Source organism: Xenia sp. Carnegie-2017, unplaced genomic scaffold, assembly GCF_021976095.1.
Source record: "Xenia sp. Carnegie-2017 unplaced genomic scaffold, XeniaSp_v1 HiC_scaffold_20, whole genome shotgun sequence".
NCBI classification, from domain to species: Eukaryota; Metazoa; Cnidaria; class Anthozoa; order Malacalcyonacea; family Xeniidae; genus Xenia; species Xenia sp. Carnegie-2017.
In genome coordinates, this window is record NW_025813483.1 from 11,664,255 (window position 1) to 11,685,691 (window position 21,437).

Consider the following 21,437-nt stretch of genomic DNA (forward strand, 5'->3'; position numbering starts at 1 on the left):
GGTCAATCTATTATGAATGACGTCATGTAACTCCTAAAAAATCAATATGGCGGAGCAAGGGGGTAATTTTATACAAGGAGAAGCTTCAGAGTCGGACGAAGAGTATGAAATAGATCAATCTTTTTTCACAAAAAATGCCATGGTCACAAAGAAAGAGGTAAGAAGTCCACGGCAGAGCGTTGTTGTCGAGGGTGAAGCGTCAGAGAGCGATGAAAGTGACGATGGAAACGTACAAAGTGACGGTAAAGATATACTAGACGAAAGATTTGATAATATTCAAAGTGAAACGACTTCTCGTGAACATACAAAACGAAAATTAAAGTTTCATTATGATTCGTAAGTTTATCATCGATCCTATAAAATTTGATATCCTTCAAGTCGTCTACTATTTATATGATAAAATGACTTGTTTTGATAACATCTTTTTTTTTACTTTCCAGCTCCTTTCACCGAAAATTAAGTAAGTTGTTAAAGCAATTAGCAGCTGTTTTGATATTGTGGCAATGATTTCGGTCATTGTGAATGCATTTCTTGTCGTTTTGAAAGGAGTGAGTAATCTCGAACTTCGATCAGATGTCATAGAATGTCGAACAAGAATGTATGACGACGCCAACAGCAAAATGAAATCAGCTGTTTTCTATTTGAATAGATCTCAAGTTTCTACTCAGGTTTGAAGACATCTGAAAACAAAAGCCATGATCTGCATTCAAGGGTTGTAATATTTAAATAACTTCACCGACTATTCTTTTTTAATAACCAGGAAATTTTATCAAATGTTGGATTGATATCAGGTGATCTTCAATCGCTGACCGATTGCCTTGAGAAAGCTCTAGCCACAGATTTCTTGCCAAATCTTAAAATTGAACCTTTAAACGCTAAAGGCGTTGAGTCAAAGCTAAAGTAAACAATGCATTTGGGGATAGGAAATTTTGTAATTAGCTCTTAACTTTCTAGATATGCCATCGTCCATTATGAAAATCTGTGACAAATTAAAAACACCGTTTTGTGGTCGCCATTCTCGTCTGATACTTTGGTTATTTAAAATATTTCGTAAGCGAGATAATACGCGCACGTAGAAAGATATTTAAAGATGAAATCGTGTTTTCAACCACATGTTGTTATCGTTTATATCATCAGTATTGTGGCATGGGCGACATACAAAAGACTTGATTCGGGAACAGTGGCTGCCTTAGAATGAAACTTCCATTTCTATGAAAAAAGACCCCTTCGATATTTTTCTCACATATTCAATAAATGTTTCTGGGGCAGTGCTGTTGCAAACTCATAAACTTAAGCGCTTTAATTCCCTGTGATAAGGAATCAATTTAAATACGACTTTATCGTATCTTTCAGGTGCAACTTTGACCAATGAAGAGCTAAATTTTTCATTTGAAGTTATCTTTACTTATCGCCCTTATGACGTTTTCGGGTCTGACGTTTCTGATAATATTTTTACGATTTGTTGTATCACTTTGTAATACTGTAATCAAAGACAATACAGTCCAAAGCTCAAATACCAAATTCAGCTACTGGCGAAAAAACTTTGTGTTGTTAAATATGTAATTACATCAGAAACTTTACTTTATATGCTATTTTAGCATTTCAATTTTTGGTCGTATTGGAAGTAGATCAGAGTTAATCTCAAAATTTGATCTTTCCTTATCTTTTTTTTGTGCAATGTGCGACTTTGTGTCGCAAGAAATTATACCACTGTACTTCTATCGCTATCCGTGTTATCTCTAAAATATTACATGCATTTGTTTATGTTTATTTTAGAAAATACCATGTCTGTAAGAATAGATAATACTGATTCTTTTTTATGAGGAAATCGACCTCCAGTGCGAACTATGCCTGAAATTATCATTCGTTTTGCGCTCCGATCGTGTCCCATCATGCACCACCTGTCGCTTATCTCTTTCAACATATTGGGAGAAATTAAGTTTTGATGCTTATCAGGAATGACTTGTAACCCAAAATATTAATGCAACAATGATAAATGGCATTTCCTATTTCATCAGCCAACAGATCTGGCATGAGGTTCAATCCTATTGTATATTGGTTCGTAGAAATAACAAAGCGAAACAAAGTAATTAAATACTGAAGTTGATCGTACACCAAACTCTCCTTACATGAAAAAAGATCACTTGCGATTAGTGATAAGATGTCGGGAGGATAAACACAGATGTAGAAAGTTTACATCACAGAACCGACTTTATATCAGCATCTACTGCGAAGAGCAAAGAGATGATTTGTCGTGTCATTAAGTTTCCATAAACTAGGTACGTTTTCGTCGTTAATACCGGTTTTTTTTAATGTTTCAACTTTAAGGTGACTTTGTTAGTCAACTCCAATTTAACTGTAATTTTGTGGCGATGGTATATAGATTATTGAAAAGCGCGCGTTTTTAAAAAGATCATGTCGGACGAAAAAGGAACTGCTGCTGGATCATATGAAGGGGAATCGTCAAATGAAGACGCAATGTCGTTAGAGGAGAAAATTGGAAGGGCGAAGAATTTTGACAAAGAAATGAAGGTAGGCAAGTAAATTAAACACACGTTTATAAACACCACCATCCCCTCCCCCAGGTTTTTAAAATGTTCAACGTAACTGAGCACGTTTATGTTATAGGATTATGCCAAAGCAACAGTGAAAGAATTTCTTGGTATCTATGGTTATGAAGAAGAAGAAGAGGACATGAATGTGGATGAGTCAGAATCCTCAAGAAGCCATGTAACACAAACAAATTCTGACACAGATGTCGACAAACATCAAGAGACATCAAATAGCCCATCTGGTAGAAATTGTCTTTGATTGACTCTCATATATTGGTTATCTTTTGGAGAGATGTTTTCAAATCGTACCATTTGAACATTGACTAAGATATTCTTTCATTACAGCACCTACAATGGTAACCAGTGAATCTGAATATGAATCATGCAAAGATAAAGAACATCCTGTTTCATCAGTAAGAATTTCAAGTTCAACAACTAATGTAAGTCATTCTTTTGTTTGTATTTCATTTAAAAGATATGGTGGGAAATTTTATGAATTTGAAATGGCTTCAGTTCGAGGTTGCTCTTTTTCAATGTATGCCACCCCTCCCTTCCATGCCATCACGTTTATAGTGGTGACTGCTGGATTGAAAGTCTCATATTTATGTTACAGGGTCCTGCAAACATGACTCGATTCTGCATAACAATGAGTATACCTCGACCTGGAGCTACTTCAAAAGATGGTTTCATCACATTACGATTTTGGAACTGTATCATGTGTTCTACGGCATTCATTGGCAACAAGCCTGAGATCATTCAAAGAATCCATCATCCTCACCTATTTACCCATCAACCTGAGTGGTTATCTCATGCGGGCATCTGTTGTAGTTGTCAAAAGACCTTGCTAAATCAATCGCCAAAAATCACTATATATGCCATCAATGAGACACCACAATATGGCTACATGTCTTCAGACAGGGGGATTTATGTTCCATCACCAGGAATTTTATCCCCAGTGAATTATTCCTATCTTGTAAATGGGGAACAAAACATTCACAAAGATGTTCATCCCAATAGCAGTCCAGTTGTAACATCAGTCCCACATGCATTGGGAACATTTCACCCTTATGTGTCAAGTAACTCGTCATTTCCTTTAGTCATTTGCAATGCTCATTTACATGATCAATGTAATTGTGCTAGTGCAGGATTCATGCATTCAACCAAGCCTCCACTTTATCAAGCCGTCAGTGTTCCTATGGCAACAAATACTTTGCTGAAGCCTGAGTGCAATGAAACACTAAATGTGACACGTGTTACACCCATAACTTGTTCAGAATAATGATCTTGTATATTTTGTAACTTCTTTGTTATTGTGAAATAGTTTGTAAAATAGTATTGCAAAATGGTGCATATGAATTAAATATTTTATCTCCAAAAAAGTGTTTTAAAAACAACCACAATAATATGAGCTTTTTTGATGTTAATTGCTGTTTTTGCTAAATTTTTGATTGTGTTTCACACTTTGTAAGTGTGTCGTCATGTTTTCACAGGTTGAAACTGAGGAAGACACAATGTCAGAAGTGTTTCCCTCAAAAGGTCAGAACCAGAGATTTGTGTGTGTTGACTTGCATGGTAAAATTCATATTTCACATAGCAGTGTAGCAAGCCTGTTTATTATTCCTACAATGCAATTGTTCCCTGTAAAAAAGAATTAATAAAAATATTTTTTAACAGAATTAATTACTAATAATTTGCTTGAGAATTTCCATTGTAGGAATAAAAGTTTGGGCTGGCTTCATCTTCAACATTATGATTGTACACAAGTCAGCCCAATTTTTTGTTAAATACAAAAAATGTGTAAGCACAAGTTATTTGTATGAGAAATTTAATTTTATTCATTATTTTACATGAGAACAAAAACCCAAAAAGTGCTAGCTTTGCCTCTGGCTAAACCCCATGACTTTGAATGTTTTTTATCTCACAAAAGGCAGTTATGATCAAAATAATATATTTTACTCTAGAGGTTCCATGTCCTGAGTCAGGGCTTTCCTCCTTCTCATGGGATGAATACATTGCAGAAAAAGGTGGCATTCTTGCACCTTGGACTTGTTTCAAACAGGTGGTTACTAATCTAACCTAAAATATTGCTCCTCAAACTAAATTCAAACTAAACTTTTTTTGTCATTCCAGTCTTCCACTCCACCTTTCAATGGTTTCCAATGTGGTATGAAATTGGAAGTGTTGGACCCAAGGAGTGAAGATGGGGCGATATGTGTTGCAACAGTTGTGGGAGTGATAGGATCTCGTATTCGTCTCAGATTTGATGGATGTAGTAGTGCCTATGATATATGGACGGTCATTGACTCAGGCAATATTCATCCTATTGGTTGGTGTGAAGGGAATGGAGGTGTTCTTAAACCTCCTGTAGGTACGTCATAATACCATTCTTACACAGGTTATTCTATTCATGTTTAGTGAAAATCCTAAAGGATTTTTCTTTAGATATAAACAGGATCTTACCTAGGATCCTGCAATCTTTACATTTGTCTAATCCAAGATCCTGTAGGATCTTACTGCATTTTCTTGATCCTAACGATTCTACTGAGGAATTCCATTTTGGTTATCAAATTGTATTTTTAGGTTTCAAGATGCAGGGTAGTAGTTTCAAGAGTTTTCTTCAAAAAGCTTTGGCAGATGGTGAACTAGCACCATTAAGACTTTTTAAAAAGGTGTTTGGATATGGAAAAACAAAGCTCAGATTACATTAGTACATATTGCTAAAGTTTGATACATTATATAGGAGCCAAGCTCACCAAAAGTGAATCTTTTTTGCCCCACATTTAAACTTGAAGCAGTTGATCCGAGTCATCCAGCGCATGTCTGTGTTGCAAGTGTAAAAAATGTCATAGCAGATGATATATATATAGAGTTTGATGGCAGACCTGGCAGAGTTTATAAATATTCATTCCACTCTCGTGACATATTTCCACCAGGATGGAGCTATTTCAGTGGTCATCCATTGCATTCACCTCAAGGTTTCAAGTAAGACCCCTCCCCGTGATGTGGGCTTTTTTTTGACAACAAGAACTGACCCTAATTGATAGTGTTTCTAATGCATTACTAATTATTATATTTGAACACTTGTTTATAGAAAATTGCCATTAGTTATGTTGAAAGAGAGGCAGGTACATCATGGATTTAGGCCGCAAAGTAAAAAGACAGATTTGGCAGAAGGCATAAACCCAGCACATGAAACAGTTCAACATTCCACAGAAAAGGCAGACTCGGTTTCTGATGATCATCATTCGTCATATATCATCCCCGGGGAAGGTATGAGGTACTCCAAGGGATACTGGTGTGTAGCTAATGACCTTATTGATGTTGCTGACTTGTTTGTTCTAGTTGAACTTCATGTAAATTACAACTGTGAGTTTGGCTCGTATCTTGACCCGATAAAATTATCCACGCTTCATCCTGTTTATCGCGGTAATGTCCGTGATGTACTCCAAGCCAGTATTCAGGCTATTGTTAATGCAGCCTACGACCCCAGTGTAGTGATTGGTTTTCTTCGACCTGGACGAGGAAAGGTAATTAATACTCGTTAAAGTTTTTATGATGATGAGTATTTAACACTTTTGCTTGCAGATCATCATCAAGGCGAAGCATGACAAGGAAACTTATACTTGCTGTCTGCAAAGCATAGATCATGTGTGGGTGATGTGGAACGTGATTGGTCGATTCATTGATAATCTTCGTTGTTGTAAGAACCTTTTCTCGGCCAACATGCTTCACGGTACCTGCCCGAAATGCAACGACCAAGGTGTGATGGATGTTTTCTTTGCTTTGCTATAGAGGGGATAACGTGCTATACTCAACCAGCCATCTACCCCTACGCACGGTGCTACATATAGTCTATAGCATTTTTCTATTCCAGGGAAGAAATTAAGAGAAAGAGAAGTGGCTCGACTAGCAGAGCAAGAGAGGGTACAAAAAGAATTGAGAATGGAGGAACTACGTAATGAAGCTAAAACATTAGAACAGAAACAACTCAAGCAAGTGAAGGAGCAAGAGTTTCTGCTTCAACAACAAGTGAAAAAACGTCAACAAGATCAAACTAAAGAGTTGGAAACTAAAAGAAGACGAATTTCTCCAATAGAAAAGATACCAGAAGGTACGTGAGATGTAGAGCGTTTTGACGCACACAACAAATTAACACACGGGTTTCGTTCATTTAGTGACTTCAGATGTTGAGTCAACGTCATCCCCGCTTACGTGGAGTGTTGATGAGGTGGTTGGATATTTTCAGAAGTCAGACATAACGAAATATGCCGAACAGTTTAGGGAACATGTACGTATATATCTTCGCATTTAGAAAGATACCATCTATTTTATGGTGCTCCATATTTTGTTGACCTAGTCATCCATGTACTTTGTTCATTCCTCTTCCCGTCAACCAACTCTCTTCTCCCTTCTTCCCATTATCCTGTTCTATTCTCTTCTCTTCCCATCAACTTACTATCTTCATTCCTCTTCCTATCAACCGACTCTATTCACCCTTTGTGCCATCAACCTACTGTCTTCTCTCTCTTCTCATTAACCAACTCTCTCCAGTTCTCTTCCCATTAACCAACTCTCTCCACTTCTCTTCCCATTAACCAACTCTCTCCAGTTCTCTTCCCATTAACCAACTCTCTCCAGTTCTCTTCCATTACTCTCTCCACTTCTCTTCCATTCTCTCTTTCTTTCTCTCCATCTCTTCCATTCTCTCTTCTCTTCCATTCTCTCTCCACATCTTCCCATCAACCAACTCTCTCCATCAACCAACTCTCTCCACTTCTCTTCCCATCAACCAACTCTCTCCACTTCTCTTCCCATTAACCAACTCTCTCCACTTCTCTTCCCATTAACCAACTCTCTCCACTTCTCTTCCCATTAACCAACTCTCTCCACTTCTCTTCCCATTAACCAACTCTCTCCACTTCTCTTCCCATTAACCTGCTGTCTCCACTTCTCTTCCTATAAACCTACTCTTTTTTGCTCCTTTTCTGTCAACTTATTTTTGTCACTCAATTTTATGATGTATTTTTTGCAGGAAATTGATGGAGGTGCATTATTGCTGTTAAATCGAGAGACCATTATGTCGTGTATGAACTTCAAACTTGGACCTGCTCTAAAATTACTCAATCATATATCAGATTTGAAGACAAAGTTTGGTATATCTACGGTTAAATGACTTCATCAAACAAAGTTCATGTATTTTATGATCCAATTCAATACTCACACATTCTTCCACACATATTTTAATGGACATGAAATATTTTGAGTTGTTTCGTTCTTTTTCATTCAAAGTTATGCTCATTTTGTTTTGCTATACTACAAGGTGTATAAAAAGAAGAGGACTTTAAAGAGAGTCATGAAATGTTATGAAATTAACCTACTGTGAAATTAACCTACTGTGAAATTTCAATGCGTAATCACTATGCTAATTTCACTGTTTCATTGCTTTTCACATTTTGCAGTTAGAAGTTATGTTATATCACCAGGAGCAGAAAAGCTTTTGTGCCTGTAACAAAGACATAGAACACATGCATTTAGATTACAGTATTGTATTGAACGGTGGCTTAGTATAGTGATAGGCATTGAACTTACTTATCGTAATTTCACAAGATCTTCATTTCTAGAGGTCTTATTTTTTGATACCTCCTTTATATAATTTATCTATTTGCTGCGTTTTAATGACGTTTAGTAACGCTTACCCGCTTACCCTCATCGTGTTGCATGTGCCGCACCCCTTTGATCTAAATGCTTTCTTCTCCCCTCCCCCCCCGTGACCCGCCCACAACCTCTGCACTATATAGTTCGCGTGCCTCATGATCAAGTCAGAAGTTGTAAACTGTCACGAGAGGTGTAGTAAACAAATCACCGTGAATTAGCGAAGGAAACGTTTCTAAAATGCCTGTAAAAGCTGTCTGCGTGCTTAGGGGCGAAACTATTAAAGGAACTATCAATTTTCTTCAGGAGGTATGTTGCTTCTGATGCGAGTGATATGAGTTATTGATAAGACGTATCTACAAATGATACATCGTAATGCCTCGCCCTTGATTGTCATTGCTATAATGTAGATGCTGTAATTGTAGATTATTCGAATTGAAATTAAAACTTGTGTTGTTTTGCTAATCTTGTTGTTAGGGTTTGTAATAAGGAAGATCTAAGGAGGGTTTTGACTGTTTTAAAAGATATTATACTTGATTTGTGTCGTAATGTTTTGTACCTTGTACGAACACTCTCAGTCCAAAAACTATTAGGCTTGCCGGTGGCTCGTACATCGTGGTAAGGTCACAGTAACATTAAATCATTGCAGGGTAGTTTTACTTTAAATATTAGAACTCAGTGAAAATTGTACAATTCAGTACAGTACAAGTTGATATTATGTATTTAAAAAAACGTATTTAAAAATTATGTAAAGTTGTGATTTCATTGTCAAGAGGCTTATGACAGTTTCCGCTAGTGAGGATCGAATGTAATTTCAGTGGATTTTAGCAGATTTCCTTGAATATATTTTCTCTCATAGTCCTGATGGTGAATTACAAAGAGCATTTGTATTGAGGATTACATATTACTTGAGCAGATCATAGCAGGTTTTCATAGGATATGTTTCCTCCCAGAGTCCTGAAAGTGAATGTATGATCACAGGATCTGTTGATGGCTTATCGGAAGGACTACATGGCTTTCATATTCATCAATTTGGTGATTACACCAATGGTTAGAAATCTTGAAATGCATTGCAAAAAAATTTATGTTGCCGCATTCAACTCTTTTAATCTTTTTCAAAAAAAGGATGCACAAGTGCAGGGGGTCATTTCAATCCTTTCCAAAAGAACCACGGAGGTCCTGCTGATAGTGAAAGGTATTTTAATCAATGTCTTGTGATTATGAATTTTTGTATATCACTATCTTAGCATATTAATTGTGGGCAATTTTGTGTAGACATGTTGGTGATCTTGGCAATATTGATGCTGACGGAAATGGTTTGGCAAAAATAGATATTAAAGATAGACTTGTTACATTATGTGGTGAACATTCGGTCATAGGACGCTCAATTGTGGTCAGTATTCAACTATTTTTGGTAAATATTTTGGTGTTTCAAGCTATTTCCTTAAAATGATTTGTATTTTGTTATTTTTTCAGGTCCACGCAGGTACAGATGATTTAGGTAAGGGTGGACATGACGATAGTTTGAAGACTGGCCATGCAGGTGGTCGCCTTGGCTGTGGCGTTATTGGAATTTCAAAATGACTTATAGCTTATGCACTTTGCTTACTATGCTTTGCCACAACGAAGAACATTGGCCCTTCTTCGTTTCTAGCATTTCAATTTATATTCAATGTTCTGTTTAAATTGCTAAATTGCTATGTGTGCTTTCAATTAATCTCCGCTTTTAATAAAAAAATTTTGCTGAATATGTTTGGTATGTTTGTTTAACTTATCTTATGGAAAATAACACAATTTTACTGGCAAACAAATGTCCAATAAAATTACCTTATTGTAAACATTTAAAATGACCAGCATGAAATCAAAATGTTGGAAAATTTGCAAACTGATGTTTCATAGTTTGCCAGTTTTTGGTGACAAAAAGTGTCCAGAATAATAATGAAGACTTTTTCAACAAATTTTGGCAAAATGCTTTTTTAAGATTATGGTTATGAAATCTGTGCATTATATTAATGCTTATTGACATTACACAAGGTCAAACATTGCAATATTTAGATATACGAATAAATGCACTTTTCTTGTAGTAAGCAAGAAAAAAATAAGCAAAAAAGTCCAAATTGAAATTGCTTAAACTATTTCAATATGTTACAGTGTATTAAACTCTTGAATCCATCAAGTCTCTGAGGCCTAAAGAAAAAAAACATGCATTAAACTCCAAAACATGTGGGATTGCAAAATAATGGAAAATATTATTAAACAGATGAAATTATATAATTACTCCTTGGTCATCTCCTGTTGGTTCATATTGTTGAAGCTAAATGAAATTTAATTGGACTTTAGTTTAGAAGATGCACTAAAAGAACATTCGTAGCAAACTCTTACAAGTTTGGGACTTTGACAAATTTCCTTACTTTAAGACGAAGTTCTTCATTCTCTTTGGTTAACTGTGCATTCATTTGTTGTAACTGCTCGACATTTAACTTGAGGTCCTGTACATCTGCTGTTTGTGGAGGTCCGCCATGAAGAAAGGCTCCCAAATAACTTTAAAATATCTTTGGTTAAGGCTCTCAAAGTTAGTTTTTATTGCCAGTACTTATACATATTTCTACGCGTAATACTGATGTAAAGGATACTCTAAAGCATTAGATGGTTTCTCTGGTTCTTCATAAAGAGACACAAGAACTATAAAAAGCAAAATAACTTATACGAACATTACACAAAGACAATAAAGCAGTGAATCTGCGATTTACACCTTTAGTCAGAGCATCTAGTACTCCAGCCTTCTCCAAATATTTTCTGAATTCTTCGCGTTTGGAGTCTGCAACCTTCATAAACGAAAGATTTTAAAGAACATTAAGAAATACATTTCAAGGAACATTACAGTGAACTGTGATAATGCATGTGATCAATCAGCAAAAAATGGCATTGAAATAAATTACCTTGTACTGCGTCTGATTCATATTCCAGGAAAATTAGGAAAACAATGGAAATTTTTCAATGAAATTTGCTTTTTTATCTTTCAAAAGTTTATGAAACGGTCAATTTTGTTCATAATGTTGCCATGTAATGTTGAGCCTGCTATATGATGTAGTAATTACAAACAACGTCATGTTACGCTAAGTGATACGGTTGTATGTTTTTTTTGTACCCCGCGTGTTTTTATTGTTTCGCGCGTGGAGCTACCGTGATACGTGGGCAGCCATATTGTTTCGTTGAGCGGTGAGACTTTGAAAGCACATGGAAATAGACGAAATAATGCACTAAGATCATCTATTTTGTAGCTTTTCTACTTCTATTTAAACATGGCTGATATGGAGATTGTCCGGCAGTTTAACAGCGAGGTATGTGCAACTCTTTTCATTCAGAACGCTCCGCAAATAGTGAAAAACTGAGTAGTTTATCGTTGCCTTGTTTGCAGCTTGTTGTCACACTTCGTCTTCCTTTTTTAGTTATCAACGCTGTACGCGACAAAGCCGCCAATTTCAAAAGCGAAAGTGACATCAATTACCCGATTAGCTTTGAAAGCAGTAAAGGTATGAAGTGCAGTGGTCGTTCGAAGGAAATGTTTTCATCTACTACAGCTAGAGCTAGTCCTCGGTGTTGGGAGTTCAGGAACAGTTAACACATGTTACTGTACATCTTTCAACCGTTTACTTTGGGTTGTCTTACATTATGAATACAATGCTTGTTTTGGGGAATTTTCGGAGTATGTTTAATAGGGCAAGGGTCAATTCAACGGGACATTAATTGAAGATTGAAGAGCACGAAATTGCCTACAATTATTCAGATAATGGAAGCGAACTTACAATATCTTATCTTTTAATGTTTTTCCTATTTAAATATCATTTATTTTTTTCCAGTATTACAAGCACGTTGTGCAAAGTTTGGAAAAGTTTGTACAAAAGGTAGTCTTGGTCGTTATGATTTTATGTCAGTACTGCATATTACGTAGAATACTAATCTAGTTATCTCTCAATTTTAGTGTCGACCTGAATATAAGATTCCAGCATTATACGTCATAGATTCCATCATTCGACAGTCTCGTCATCAGGTAGGCAGAAGTGAATCATATCTAATCTTGAAATGTATAATTATTGATATCATTATTTATAGTTTGGTGCTGAGAAAGATGTGTTTGGTCCAAGATTTGGAAAGAACATCATGAATTCTTTTGAGAACTTTTATAAATGCCTTCCCGAGGAGAAGGTATGAGAATGCAATCTAAATGGTCATCCTGTTATTGCTATCGTACAACATTTGTATGCATTCAGAATAGAATTATATAAATCTGATGATTGTCATGTGGTTTTTATGTTTAGAGCAAACTCATAAAGGTGTTGAATTTATGGCAGAAGAACAAAGTTTATCCACCAGATGTCATTCAACCTCTCTTGAATTTAGCACAAGCAAAACCAACAACTCAACAACTGGGTTTGTTTTTAACTATAACACTTAGGTAGTTGAATTTTGTTTCAGAATGTCTTATTATATCTACCAATGTTTTATGCTACAGATACTACCCAGCATGCTTCAGGGGAAGTGGCTGCCGGGGAAATACCTCAAGAACAAATGTACATTGCCATGCTTCAGAAGCAGCAAGAGGAACAGGTTCGCCGTATTAGGGAAATGGAGGAACGTCTCCAACAACAACAACAGACTAAACTGGGAAACCAACCTGAATCTTTGGAAAGCGAACCAAAATTTCAACTACCTACAGAAGTATTTCAGCAGATTCAAGCTCTTACTGGAATGGTTAATCAACAAGGTAGTGACCCCCCTGGACATTACCAAACACAGCAATACACAGGAGAGGGTGATAGACAGTTGAACAAGCAAAAGTATCAACATGATGTTCAATTACCAGCACAACAAAACCAAGGTCACCATCAGGGTTACAATTATCCTGATGCCAACCAAGGAAACACATTTTATTCCAACTCGCAACAGGTTAGTTGGCTCATAGATGAAATTGAGTATCAATTAAAGTGTGATCCATTTGCTGAAGCTGGCTATTGTTGCTGTGTTGTGTTATGATGACTTTTTGAGACGGGCGGACTGATGTCATGTTTGATTGACTGTCTCTGTTTCTGAACACACACCAAAGATATGTAACAATTATGTTTTAGATCAAATAGTTATAATTCATCTCATGACTTTTTCTTTCTACTTCAGCAAAGTTATGTGGATGACTTTGATTATGGTGATGATCAAGACGACCAACAGCGTATTGCAGAAAAGAAAAGACAGCTTGAGCAGGAAGCCAGTCGACTCAACAATTTAAGGTTTCTTTGTATAAATATGTATATTATTTCTTATGTTCCTTTGAGCAAGGAGATATTCACACTCTTTAACTCAATATATGTATAATAATTGTTATGTTCCTTTGAGTAAGTGAAAGTTCAAATCTTGTATTTTGATGTATACATTATTCGTAAAGTTTCTTTGAGCATGTGAAAGTTCAAACTCTAATGACCCAATATATATATTGTTTGTGAAGTTTCTTTAAACAAGTGAAAGTTCAAACCCTAATACTCATACTAAATAAAATGTTTGTATTATTTGTTATGTTTCTTATATTCTGATGTATATATTATTGGTGAAGTTCCTATTAGCATGTGGAATTTTAAACTCTAATAATCCACTCTATATATTATTTGTGAATTTTCTCTGGGCAAATGGAAGTTCAAACGCTAATGTATATATTATTTGTAAAGTTCGTTCGAACAAGTGGAAGTGGTTAATGCTCGTCAACGCATGGAAGAGCAATTTCGCCAGCAACAAAAAGTGGTCAGCAGTATCCCCCCACAAAAAGTCCCAGAAAGTAGTCCAGCGATGAAAGTTCCAGGTTTGTAACTGGTTTCTCATACGTTATTGTGTGATGCCCTACATAAAATGATGAATAACGAGACGGGCGGACTGACACCTATGTATCATGGGTATGTGACGATTGTCTCTATTTTCTGATTGATAAAATTTCATTTTCTGGACATTCCAAATCGTACTTAGTTTTCCCCAAAATTACCAACGTATTCTCAAGTATTTTTTCTTTCTCAGAGACACTCCAGCCATTAAATGAAACAGCCATACCAGCATTTCAACCGACATTTCAACCGACATTTCAACCTACATTTACTCCACACGCGCAATCTCCTCCCCGCAATCGTTCCAGGTCCCCACGCGAACGACGGCATCGTGAAGTAGCCAGGTATGATTAATATTTATTTATTCCACGTGTATAAAAAGCATAATCTCTCAGGCCACATCGACACATTTTTTTCAAGAAGCATTTGCAATTCTCATTCGAAATATTTAAGACGAGAAAGAAATTTTCCAATCACATCTTTTTACCATGATTTTTAAAAAAAACAAATTCCTTGTGAACAACAATTTTATTTGCTTTGTATTTAACTTATATCATAACGGTGGGCGTTTTCATTATAACTATGAAAACTTTCCTCTATTCACTCACTGGAATGCGATAGTTTTGTAAGGAAATAAATAATGGTTATTTTCTGCGTGCTGGCCAGACAATGTACTTGATGCAATTTAATTTATTTTATCTTTACGGAGTCAGTTATCATTTACCGATAATATTTAAAAAATGATGGTATTTCCTTATAGTGAACGAGAAAGAGGTCGTGAAAGACTACCTGACGACCGAAACCGGTTACGTGATAGACCACGTGACGATCAAGACAGATCTCGTGAAGATAGGGATAGAGCACGTGAAGATCGTGATCGAAAACGCAATGAACGCGAGCGACCACGGGAAATTCGCGATAAACAACGTCCTGAGCGTGATGAAAGGGATGGACATCGTGAAGAGCGTGATCGTGCTCGCGAAGAACGTGAAAGGACTCGAGAAGATCGTGATCGGCCTCGTGAAGAACGTGAACGATCACGAAATGAGCGTGAACGACCACGTGAAGAAAGGCGTCGGTCACGTGAGGAACGAGAACCACGAGCACGCGAGAAAGAACGTGAAAAAGAGGAAGAAAAAGCAGTAGAGACAAAAGAAGTTAAAGAAGAGAAATGGATTCCTCCTGTTAAAGAAGATCACGTCAGCGGTTAGTAAATTGTTAAGCTTTCGTAAAAAAAATTCAATTTACTCCAGGCTGAAGAACACAAAAAACAAATGAAGGTTTTATTGGCTTTTGCGCTATTCTGTTAGCCGGATTTTTTATTCTTTTTTTCTGTTGGCCGGATTTTTTATTCTTTTTTCTGTTGGACGGATTTTTTATTCTTTTTTCTGTTGGCCGGATTTTTATTCTTTTTTCTGTTGGCCGGATTTTTTATTCTTTTTTTCTGTTGGCCGGATTTTTTATTCTTTTTTTCTATTGGCCGGATTTTTTATTCTTTTTTTCTGTTGGCCGGATTTTTTATTCTTTTTTTTCTGTTGGCCGGATTTTCAGTTCTGAAAGTATAAAGTATATTTTGTTTTTGCCCTTACCATTGTCCCCACTCACTCAACTTCGTTTTCTGTTTGTTGGAAACTGTGTGATAGCTCTGTCATTAGTCACACTAAAATTTTTAAAACCTACGTGTTAATTTTATTTTTTAAAACCATTATTGTAATTGATTTCCTAACTATCTTTGCATCAATGAGAAAACAAGCAAGATAACAGTCGACGTTAACCAATGACTGCATGTGTTTTTTTTTCGCAATGATGTTTTATGATGATAACCAAGACGGGTCTGAGTCCTTTGCGGGCACTGGATGATAATGTCTTATCTGAACATCATTGATCATTCAATCAACGACATCTATATTTGTAATTTCCTTTCATGGAGCTTTGGGAACTGTATGTTATTTGTTTTTAGTTTGTAGTCGCACAGTCTGGCTTGGAAAAATGAATCGTAGCACAACGAAGGAGAGCTTACAAGAAATGTTCAAAGAATATGGTGAAGTTCAACTTATAGATGTAAGTTATCGTGTTTGTGACGTCCAAGCATGTAACATGTTGCTCTGTCGGGAAAGGGTGCTACGTATAATTTGGGGTGAAAGTCAATGAGACTATTGTGTACGTTTTTTGGTATCAGTTGTTGTATTGCATGATTGCAGACAACACAATAGTTTAAGAAAATTCACCACTCCACATTTATCCCGTACAACAGCAGAAGTTGTGTGCAGTGCGCATATTTTCCGCACCACTAATTCTATGCCTGATTACGTGAAGGTTGTTGTAATGTCTAATTGTATTATTGTGTTAAGATGATAATACCACGTGGTTGTGCCTATATACAGATGGCTGAAAGAGAAGCAGCGTATCATTCTTTGTCTAGTAGGCAAATACTCAGAAATAATTACAAGGTATTGCAACTGCTGTATATTTGAAGTGTACATTTTTTATATCTATATAGACATGCGTACAGATACCTATATATCTGTATGAATACATATGCATACATATAAAGGAAGTTTATGTTTTGATATATCCGTTAAATAACAGTAAATAAATATAATTGTGTGTGTGCGTAAAAATTTGTAAATTATGAGATCATTCTTTTATCTTTGTTCACTCCTCTGAGGAATTCTATTTAAACTGTGTAATAACATCTTCATGGTGTTTTTATGTGTTATGTTTATCTGAAATAACAGCAAATTATAAATAAAGAAACCTTTTGCTTCTTTCTCAAAAATGCCCTTGTTTGATATCTTTTCCGTCTTTACTACCGTATCAAAATGGCCTGAAGATATAAAGTTTTCTGAAATAAAACATCTCGTCTTTCATCTTTGAATATTGTTAACATTAATGTGAAATTCCCGTTATTAACACGTGCTTAGTGTGCAGTCATGACAGAAGATTTAGTTTATGTCATTGTGTATATTCTCAGCTTGCTTGGGCACCAGCTAAGGGAGCAAAGGAATACAAAGACCATTTTAATAAAGAACTTGGTGTCACATACATTCCTATAGCAAAACTGGAGAAGTCTTCGGACACAATAACAACATTGTCTGAAGGTGGTTGGATTGATCCAAGAACAATCACAGAAAGTTTAAAGAAAAGTAAGTTGTTTCGTGTACTCTTTATCGTGCTTGTAGTGAATCTTTGATATCAACCAACGTCAGAGAAACTTAAGTTGATTTTTTATATTTTCATGAAGAAGAAGAAGAATCAGCAACTGTTACAAGTTCTGATGGTACAACTGGACAAACAACAACTGTAGTAGGAATGCCATTTCCACCACCTGGTTTTCCAGCTATGCCACCAGGCCAAGTCATTCCTCCTGGCATGCCAAGATTTCCACCTTTTGGCATTCCTCCCCCCGGGATGGTGCCTCCACCTGGTATGAACTTTCCTGGTATGCAGTTTCAACCAGGCAACATGCCCTTCCCTCGACCACCATTTATGCCTGGAATGAATCCTTATATGATGCCTCCTAGGTTTATGCCAGGCATGCAACAACAAACTCCACCGATGCCTGGAATGCCCCCGATGTTTAGTGGGCAGCAACCTGTTGCAGGTGGAGCACAAACTAATGTTGACAGTGGGCAGACTGTTGAGAGTGGCCAAGATGAGGCAGTAGGTCAAGGCAAGACAGTTGATGACACAGAATCGACAGAAAACATTGTTCCTCCAGGTCAAGAAGATGTACCACAATATCAGGGTGCACATGAACCCAACCTACAGTCAGAACAACAGATGTCGTATGGTCAAACTGCAGAGAGCACAACGAATACTGGAGTGGAACAATTTAACACATCGAGTGAGGCACCTCCATTTGAAAGTGAACGGCCAAGTGGTGATGGAGGACCTCGTCCTCCATTTCAGTCACCATTTGGTCCACCATTTGCACCTCAAGGTAACACGCGATTTCAAGGTCCTCCCCCAAATGGACCTCAAGGACAGCTATGGAGACCGCAAGGTGATTCACGTAATCAGTGGAGACCAGAAAACCAACAATGGCGACCCGAAGGAGGACGACCAAACGAGAATTGGCGTAATGAGCGTGAGCATTGGGGTCATGAGAATGATAAATGGGGTCCAGAGAATGAGCCATGGAGACATGATGGAGGACGAGATAGGTGGGGTCATAATGAACGTAGAGGACGTCGTGGACGTGACTGGGAAGAACCATTCGAACGTCAGAAGCGTGGACGTTTTGACAATGATTGGGGACCACCACCACACGACAGACATCACTGGGGACCTCCATTTGACAGACATCAAGGACCCCCTCATGATAGGCACCAAGGACCTCCGCACGATAGACACCAAGGACCTTCTCATGATAGGCATCCAGGTCCTCCTTACGATAGACACCAAGGACCTCCTCACGATAGACACCAAGGGCATCCTCACGATAGACACCAAGCTCCTCCGCATGATAGGCACAAAGGACCTCCTTATGATAGACACCAAGGACCTCCTTACGATAGACACCAAGGACCCCCTCACGACAGACACCAAGGACCTCCTCACGATAGACACCAAGGACCAAGACTTGGTGCTCCTGGTTTTGGGTCCTCTTGGAAGCATGATGAGCAAAGAAGTCGATGGGGTGAACAAGATGAAGCATCCAAAGGGAATCCTATTGATCAGTATCAGCAAGGCGGAGAACAACAAGAAAACAACATTCATCATGGCGGTGCTGATCCAAATAATGATGAAATTGCTAAAGGCTGGGCTGAAATCAAAGCACTTAAAGAAAAGATTACTAATAACAAGATCAATGAAAGTACTGAAACCGCAACGCTCGCGCCTGGAGAAGGGGAAGTTGGCGAAGAAAAACCAAATCTTTCAGAACTTCAAGTTCCTGGAGGATCAAATGAAACACCACCTGTTGGCGTTTCTATTGAGCAAGAAGCACCCACTGATATTAATACAAAACAGGATAGCTTCACAAATAATCCTTTTAATTCTGCAGGGTCAGCTGACGATGTCCAGTCTATGGCTGTTGAAGGTGGAATGCAAACGGTAAGTGAACACAACCAGCCGCCAAATAGCAGCAATGTCGAGAAAATGATCATTGAGGAACAAACTGTTCATGAACAAAACGAGAGTACTGGTGATATGACGGCTATAGTCGATGTACAACAACAAACAATGAAACCAACCAATGAAAAGCAACATTCGTCTGACGAGAGAGCTGATAATGGCGATTCTAACAAAATGATTAGTGATGAAGAAAACGTTGGATCTAAATCTTTTGAAGGCAATACACAGACATCAACTGATGTCCCTGTTCAACTGTCATCAAGTAAAACTGATAATGACAACCCCAACGTAATGATTACTGATAAAGAAAATGTTGGACCAGAAGCTTTTGAAGTCAATACGGAGACATCGACTCATACCCTTGTTCAACAGTCGGCAAGTGAGACTGACAATGGCGATGCAAACAAACTGATTATTGGTAAAGAAAACGTTGGATCAGAAGCATTTTCGGAGGGTAGAGAGACATCAACTGATGCCCTTCTTGTCAGTCCTCAAGTGAAACTGATCATGAAAATAAAAATGACAATATTGTTCCTGAGGAACTGGTAGGTGCTAAGATTTTACCTGAAAATGATGGGCGTTCATTAGGTGATAGTTTGGACAATGCAAAACAATGTGACATACAAAAACCACTGAGGGATGATGTCGGGGACGCTGGTGCAGAACAGCTGCCGACTGAAGTCACGAATAAAATTGATAGTGATAACCAGGAAACTATTCATGTTGAATCGAGTGACAGCCATTTGATGGCAATATCCGAGGAGACTTCCCATTCGATGTCAAGTGAAATAAAACTGCAGTCAAACGATATAAAAACGGAGTCAACTGGAATTCTCCCTGACATAGATGCAATACAATCGCCACCGGTAAGTACTATAAATGTAACTGCCTCAGATGCGAATGGAGGTTCATTTCAGTGTAACGAGGAGATGATTGAATCTGCTGCACCTGTTCAACTTGCTGCACCTGTTGAAGTTGAATCCAAAATAGAACCTCTTCGTGAAGGAAACAGCAAATACTTTCGACTGCGACGTTAATTCTGAACAACCCGAGGAGATAGTTCTGTGTGCCACTGTCAATAACAATATGAATGAGAAAACTGTCTCAGAACAAAAGGAAGGCAGTTTAAACGATAATGTCGTATCGTCTGTCCAATCCACTAAGGATGCATCAGGAACTGTTTTACCACTAGACTTTCCCCCACAAACCGGGGAAATGCAATCTGAGTTTGAACTGACTGATGCCAGAGATGAGAGTGAAGCTTTGTCTAGCACCTAGTCGTCACTCCAAAATTTCATACATATGTGTCAATCATTCGTGGTAACAGTCACTCCGAAAACGATGTCGATAGCGTTTTTAAGCAAATTTTAGGAATTCACTTGCGAAAAAGCTGTGCCTTACGCGCTGGAACGTTTTGTCACAGGCAATGTTTTATGATCATGTGCCAATACGCATAAAAAACATTTTTAAACAATGCAAATAACTGCCAACTAGTTTTTTGTAACTCTAAATTATTTTACTAACTGCAACACAAACATCAATAAATTGCATTGCATAACGTTAATCTAAGTTTTGAAAGTCCTTCATAAGAGAGAAAGAGAGTGGTTCGAAGTTTTTATCCCATTAATTTCCACAGAATTTTCTCTTGAAGAAGAGTGGTAAGTGAGTTAAACACAGTTAAACGGTAATGGAATCGTGACTATGGATGAATTAAAATTAGTAATAACTAATTGTCAACAGCGATTTTGGAAAGTTAAATATATTCGTCATGATTGGAAGAAGTCGATAATTTTTTAATCATTTCCTTCAATGGATATTGAGAAACGTATTTTTCAGGCATTTGTTACTCGAATTCGTTACATTTGGAATAAGAAAAGTCATTCAATGGTAGGTGAAACTTGTTATTTCAAGTATTCACAATCACTGTTTCATTAATCCCTAAAATTATCTACACATGCTCACCAACTCTACAGCAAAATAAATTTTAAGATAACAGGGCGCTAAAATGCAGGACTTCGTAAAAGCAGAGTCCGTTAGCGAAAGAAAGTCGATTTAACGGAAGACGGCACGTAGGCACAGCTTTTCGCAAACTATTTTCCAACATGTTTTGGATTGTAACTGATCGTTAGCAGAAGTGCTTGCTTATGTAACTAGTTGCAGTGCATATTTGTATTATTTTTCTACAATAAATAAAATGTGATTGTAAGTGTAAAAATCATTTCGAAGCCGTTTGAAAATGCGTTTGGGACAAGGAGCCTGCACTGCAACCATAAATGACTGCACCTTTACCATT

General features: G+C 37.3%; 5 protein-coding genes across 8 annotated transcripts; 4 read left to right on the forward strand and 1 right to left on the reverse strand.

Annotated features, from left to right (window-relative positions):
- Nucleotides 1-20: 20 nt before the first annotated feature.
- On the forward strand, nucleotides 21-1,015 carry LOC124442508. The gene is made up of 4 exons (XM_046993016.1): nucleotides 21-336; nucleotides 441-460; nucleotides 547-668; nucleotides 761-1,015. The coding sequence occupies exons 1-4, from the start codon at nucleotides 47-49 to the stop codon at nucleotides 902-904; spliced, it is 576 nt and encodes a 191-aa protein (XP_046848972.1). The 5' UTR covers nucleotides 21-46; the 3' UTR covers nucleotides 905-1,015.
- A 1,006-nt stretch (nucleotides 1,016-2,021) lies between these two features.
- LOC124441961 (polycomb protein SCMH1-like) lies at nucleotides 2,022-7,790 on the forward strand. 2 transcript variants are annotated; one of them, XM_046992441.1, is made up of 15 exons: nucleotides 2,022-2,279; nucleotides 2,384-2,532; nucleotides 2,629-2,794; nucleotides 2,898-2,992; nucleotides 4,043-4,088; nucleotides 4,514-4,611; nucleotides 4,683-4,920; nucleotides 5,133-5,221; nucleotides 5,293-5,534; nucleotides 5,644-5,822; nucleotides 5,895-6,079; nucleotides 6,138-6,312; nucleotides 6,427-6,663; nucleotides 6,728-6,840; nucleotides 7,585-7,790. In XM_046992441.1, exons 2-15 carry the CDS (start codon nucleotides 2,416-2,418, stop codon nucleotides 7,723-7,725), a joined length of 2,121 nt encoding a protein of 706 aa, XP_046848397.1. In that variant the 5' UTR covers nucleotides 2,022-2,279; nucleotides 2,384-2,415; the 3' UTR covers nucleotides 7,726-7,790. The 2 variants fall into 2 exon arrangements, with proteins under 2 accessions (XP_046848397.1, XP_046848398.1); XM_046992442.1 differs by having other exon boundaries at nucleotides 2,042-2,279; nucleotides 2,413-2,532.
- A 540-nt stretch (nucleotides 7,791-8,330) lies between these two features.
- On the forward strand, nucleotides 8,331-9,952 carry LOC124441962 (superoxide dismutase [Cu-Zn]-like). Its single transcript, XM_046992444.1, has 5 exons — nucleotides 8,331-8,513; nucleotides 9,158-9,254; nucleotides 9,330-9,399; nucleotides 9,480-9,597; nucleotides 9,681-9,952. Exons 1-5 carry the CDS (start codon nucleotides 8,445-8,447, stop codon nucleotides 9,786-9,788), a joined length of 462 nt encoding a protein of 153 aa, XP_046848400.1. The 5' UTR covers nucleotides 8,331-8,444; the 3' UTR covers nucleotides 9,789-9,952.
- Nucleotides 9,953-10,150: 198 nt separating this feature from the next.
- LOC124441963 (c-Myc-binding protein-like) lies at nucleotides 10,151-11,284 on the reverse strand. The gene is made up of 6 exons (XM_046992445.1): nucleotides 11,144-11,284; nucleotides 10,957-11,029; nucleotides 10,838-10,886; nucleotides 10,616-10,745; nucleotides 10,483-10,518; nucleotides 10,151-10,391 (listed from the first exon to the last, which is right to left on the reverse strand). Exons 1-6 carry the CDS (start codon nucleotides 11,162-11,164, stop codon nucleotides 10,377-10,379), a joined length of 324 nt encoding a protein of 107 aa, XP_046848401.1. The 5' UTR covers nucleotides 11,165-11,284; the 3' UTR covers nucleotides 10,151-10,376.
- A 118-nt stretch (nucleotides 11,285-11,402) lies between these two features.
- Nucleotides 11,403-21,359, forward strand: LOC124441952 (SR-related and CTD-associated factor 4-like). 3 transcript variants are annotated; one of them, XM_046992427.1, is made up of 15 exons: nucleotides 11,403-11,545; nucleotides 11,654-11,737; nucleotides 12,065-12,109; nucleotides 12,187-12,255; nucleotides 12,318-12,410; nucleotides 12,524-12,635; nucleotides 12,718-13,151; nucleotides 13,377-13,486; nucleotides 13,919-14,049; nucleotides 14,259-14,409; nucleotides 14,826-15,271; nucleotides 16,026-16,126; nucleotides 16,417-16,515; nucleotides 17,040-17,211; nucleotides 17,304-21,359. In XM_046992427.1, the coding sequence occupies exons 1-15, from the start codon at nucleotides 11,507-11,509 to the stop codon at nucleotides 19,691-19,693; spliced, it is 4,476 nt and encodes a 1,491-aa protein (XP_046848383.1). In that variant the 5' UTR covers nucleotides 11,403-11,506; the 3' UTR covers nucleotides 19,694-21,359. The 3 variants fall into 3 exon arrangements, with proteins under 3 accessions (XP_046848383.1, XP_046848384.1, XP_046848385.1); XM_046992428.1 differs by having other exon boundaries at nucleotides 17,307-21,359; XM_046992429.1 differs by having other exon boundaries at nucleotides 17,310-21,359.
- Nucleotides 21,360-21,437: the final 78 nt, after the last annotated feature.

Excerpts from the sequence above, each read along its gene's own strand:
- LOC124442508 (XM_046993016.1), top strand. The coding sequence starts at position 47 with ATGGCGGAGCAAGGGGGTAATTTTATACAAGGAGAAGCTTCAGAGTCG. Across the intron at positions 461-546 it reads CTCCTTTCACCGAAAATTAA|GAGTGAGTAATCTCGAACTT; the intron begins GTAAGTTGTTAA and ends TCGTTTTGAAAG. Across the intron at positions 669-760 it reads GATCTCAAGTTTCTACTCAG|GAAATTTTATCAAATGTTGG; the intron begins GTTTGAAGACAT and ends TTTAATAACCAG.
- LOC124441961 (XM_046992441.1), top strand. The coding sequence starts at position 2,416 with ATGTCGGACGAAAAAGGAACTGCTGCTGGATCATATGAAGGGGAATCG. Across the intron at positions 2,533-2,628 it reads ATTTTGACAAAGAAATGAAG|GATTATGCCAAAGCAACAGT; the intron begins GTAGGCAAGTAA and ends TTTATGTTATAG. Across the intron at positions 2,795-2,897 it reads GACATCAAATAGCCCATCTG|CACCTACAATGGTAACCAGT; the intron begins GTAGAAATTGTC and ends CTTTCATTACAG.
- LOC124441962 (XM_046992444.1), top strand. The coding sequence starts at position 8,445 with ATGCCTGTAAAAGCTGTCTGCGTGCTTAGGGGCGAAACTATTAAAGGA. Across the intron at positions 8,514-9,157 it reads CTATCAATTTTCTTCAGGAG|AGTCCTGAAAGTGAATGTAT; the intron begins GTATGTTGCTTC and ends GTTTCCTCCCAG. Across the intron at positions 9,400-9,479 it reads GGTCCTGCTGATAGTGAAAG|ACATGTTGGTGATCTTGGCA; the intron begins GTATTTTAATCA and ends AATTTTGTGTAG.
- LOC124441963 (XM_046992445.1), bottom strand. The coding sequence starts at position 11,164 with ATGAATCAGACGCAGTACAAG. Across the intron at positions 10,746-10,837 it reads AAACCATCTAATGCTTTAGA|TTATTTGGGAGCCTTTCTTC; the intron begins GTATCCTTTACA and ends GATATTTTAAAG. Across the intron at positions 10,519-10,615 it reads ATGAAGAACTTCGTCTTAAA|CTTCAACAATATGAACCAAC; the intron begins GTAAGGAAATTT and ends AATTTCATTTAG.
- LOC124441952 (XM_046992427.1), top strand. The coding sequence starts at position 11,507 with ATGGCTGATATGGAGATTGTCCGGCAGTTTAACAGCGAG. Across the intron at positions 13,152-13,376 it reads TTTATTCCAACTCGCAACAG|CAAAGTTATGTGGATGACTT; the intron begins GTTAGTTGGCTC and ends TTTCTACTTCAG. Across the intron at positions 15,272-16,025 it reads TAAAGAAGATCACGTCAGCG|TTTGTAGTCGCACAGTCTGG; the intron begins GTTAGTAAATTG and ends ATTTGTTTTTAG.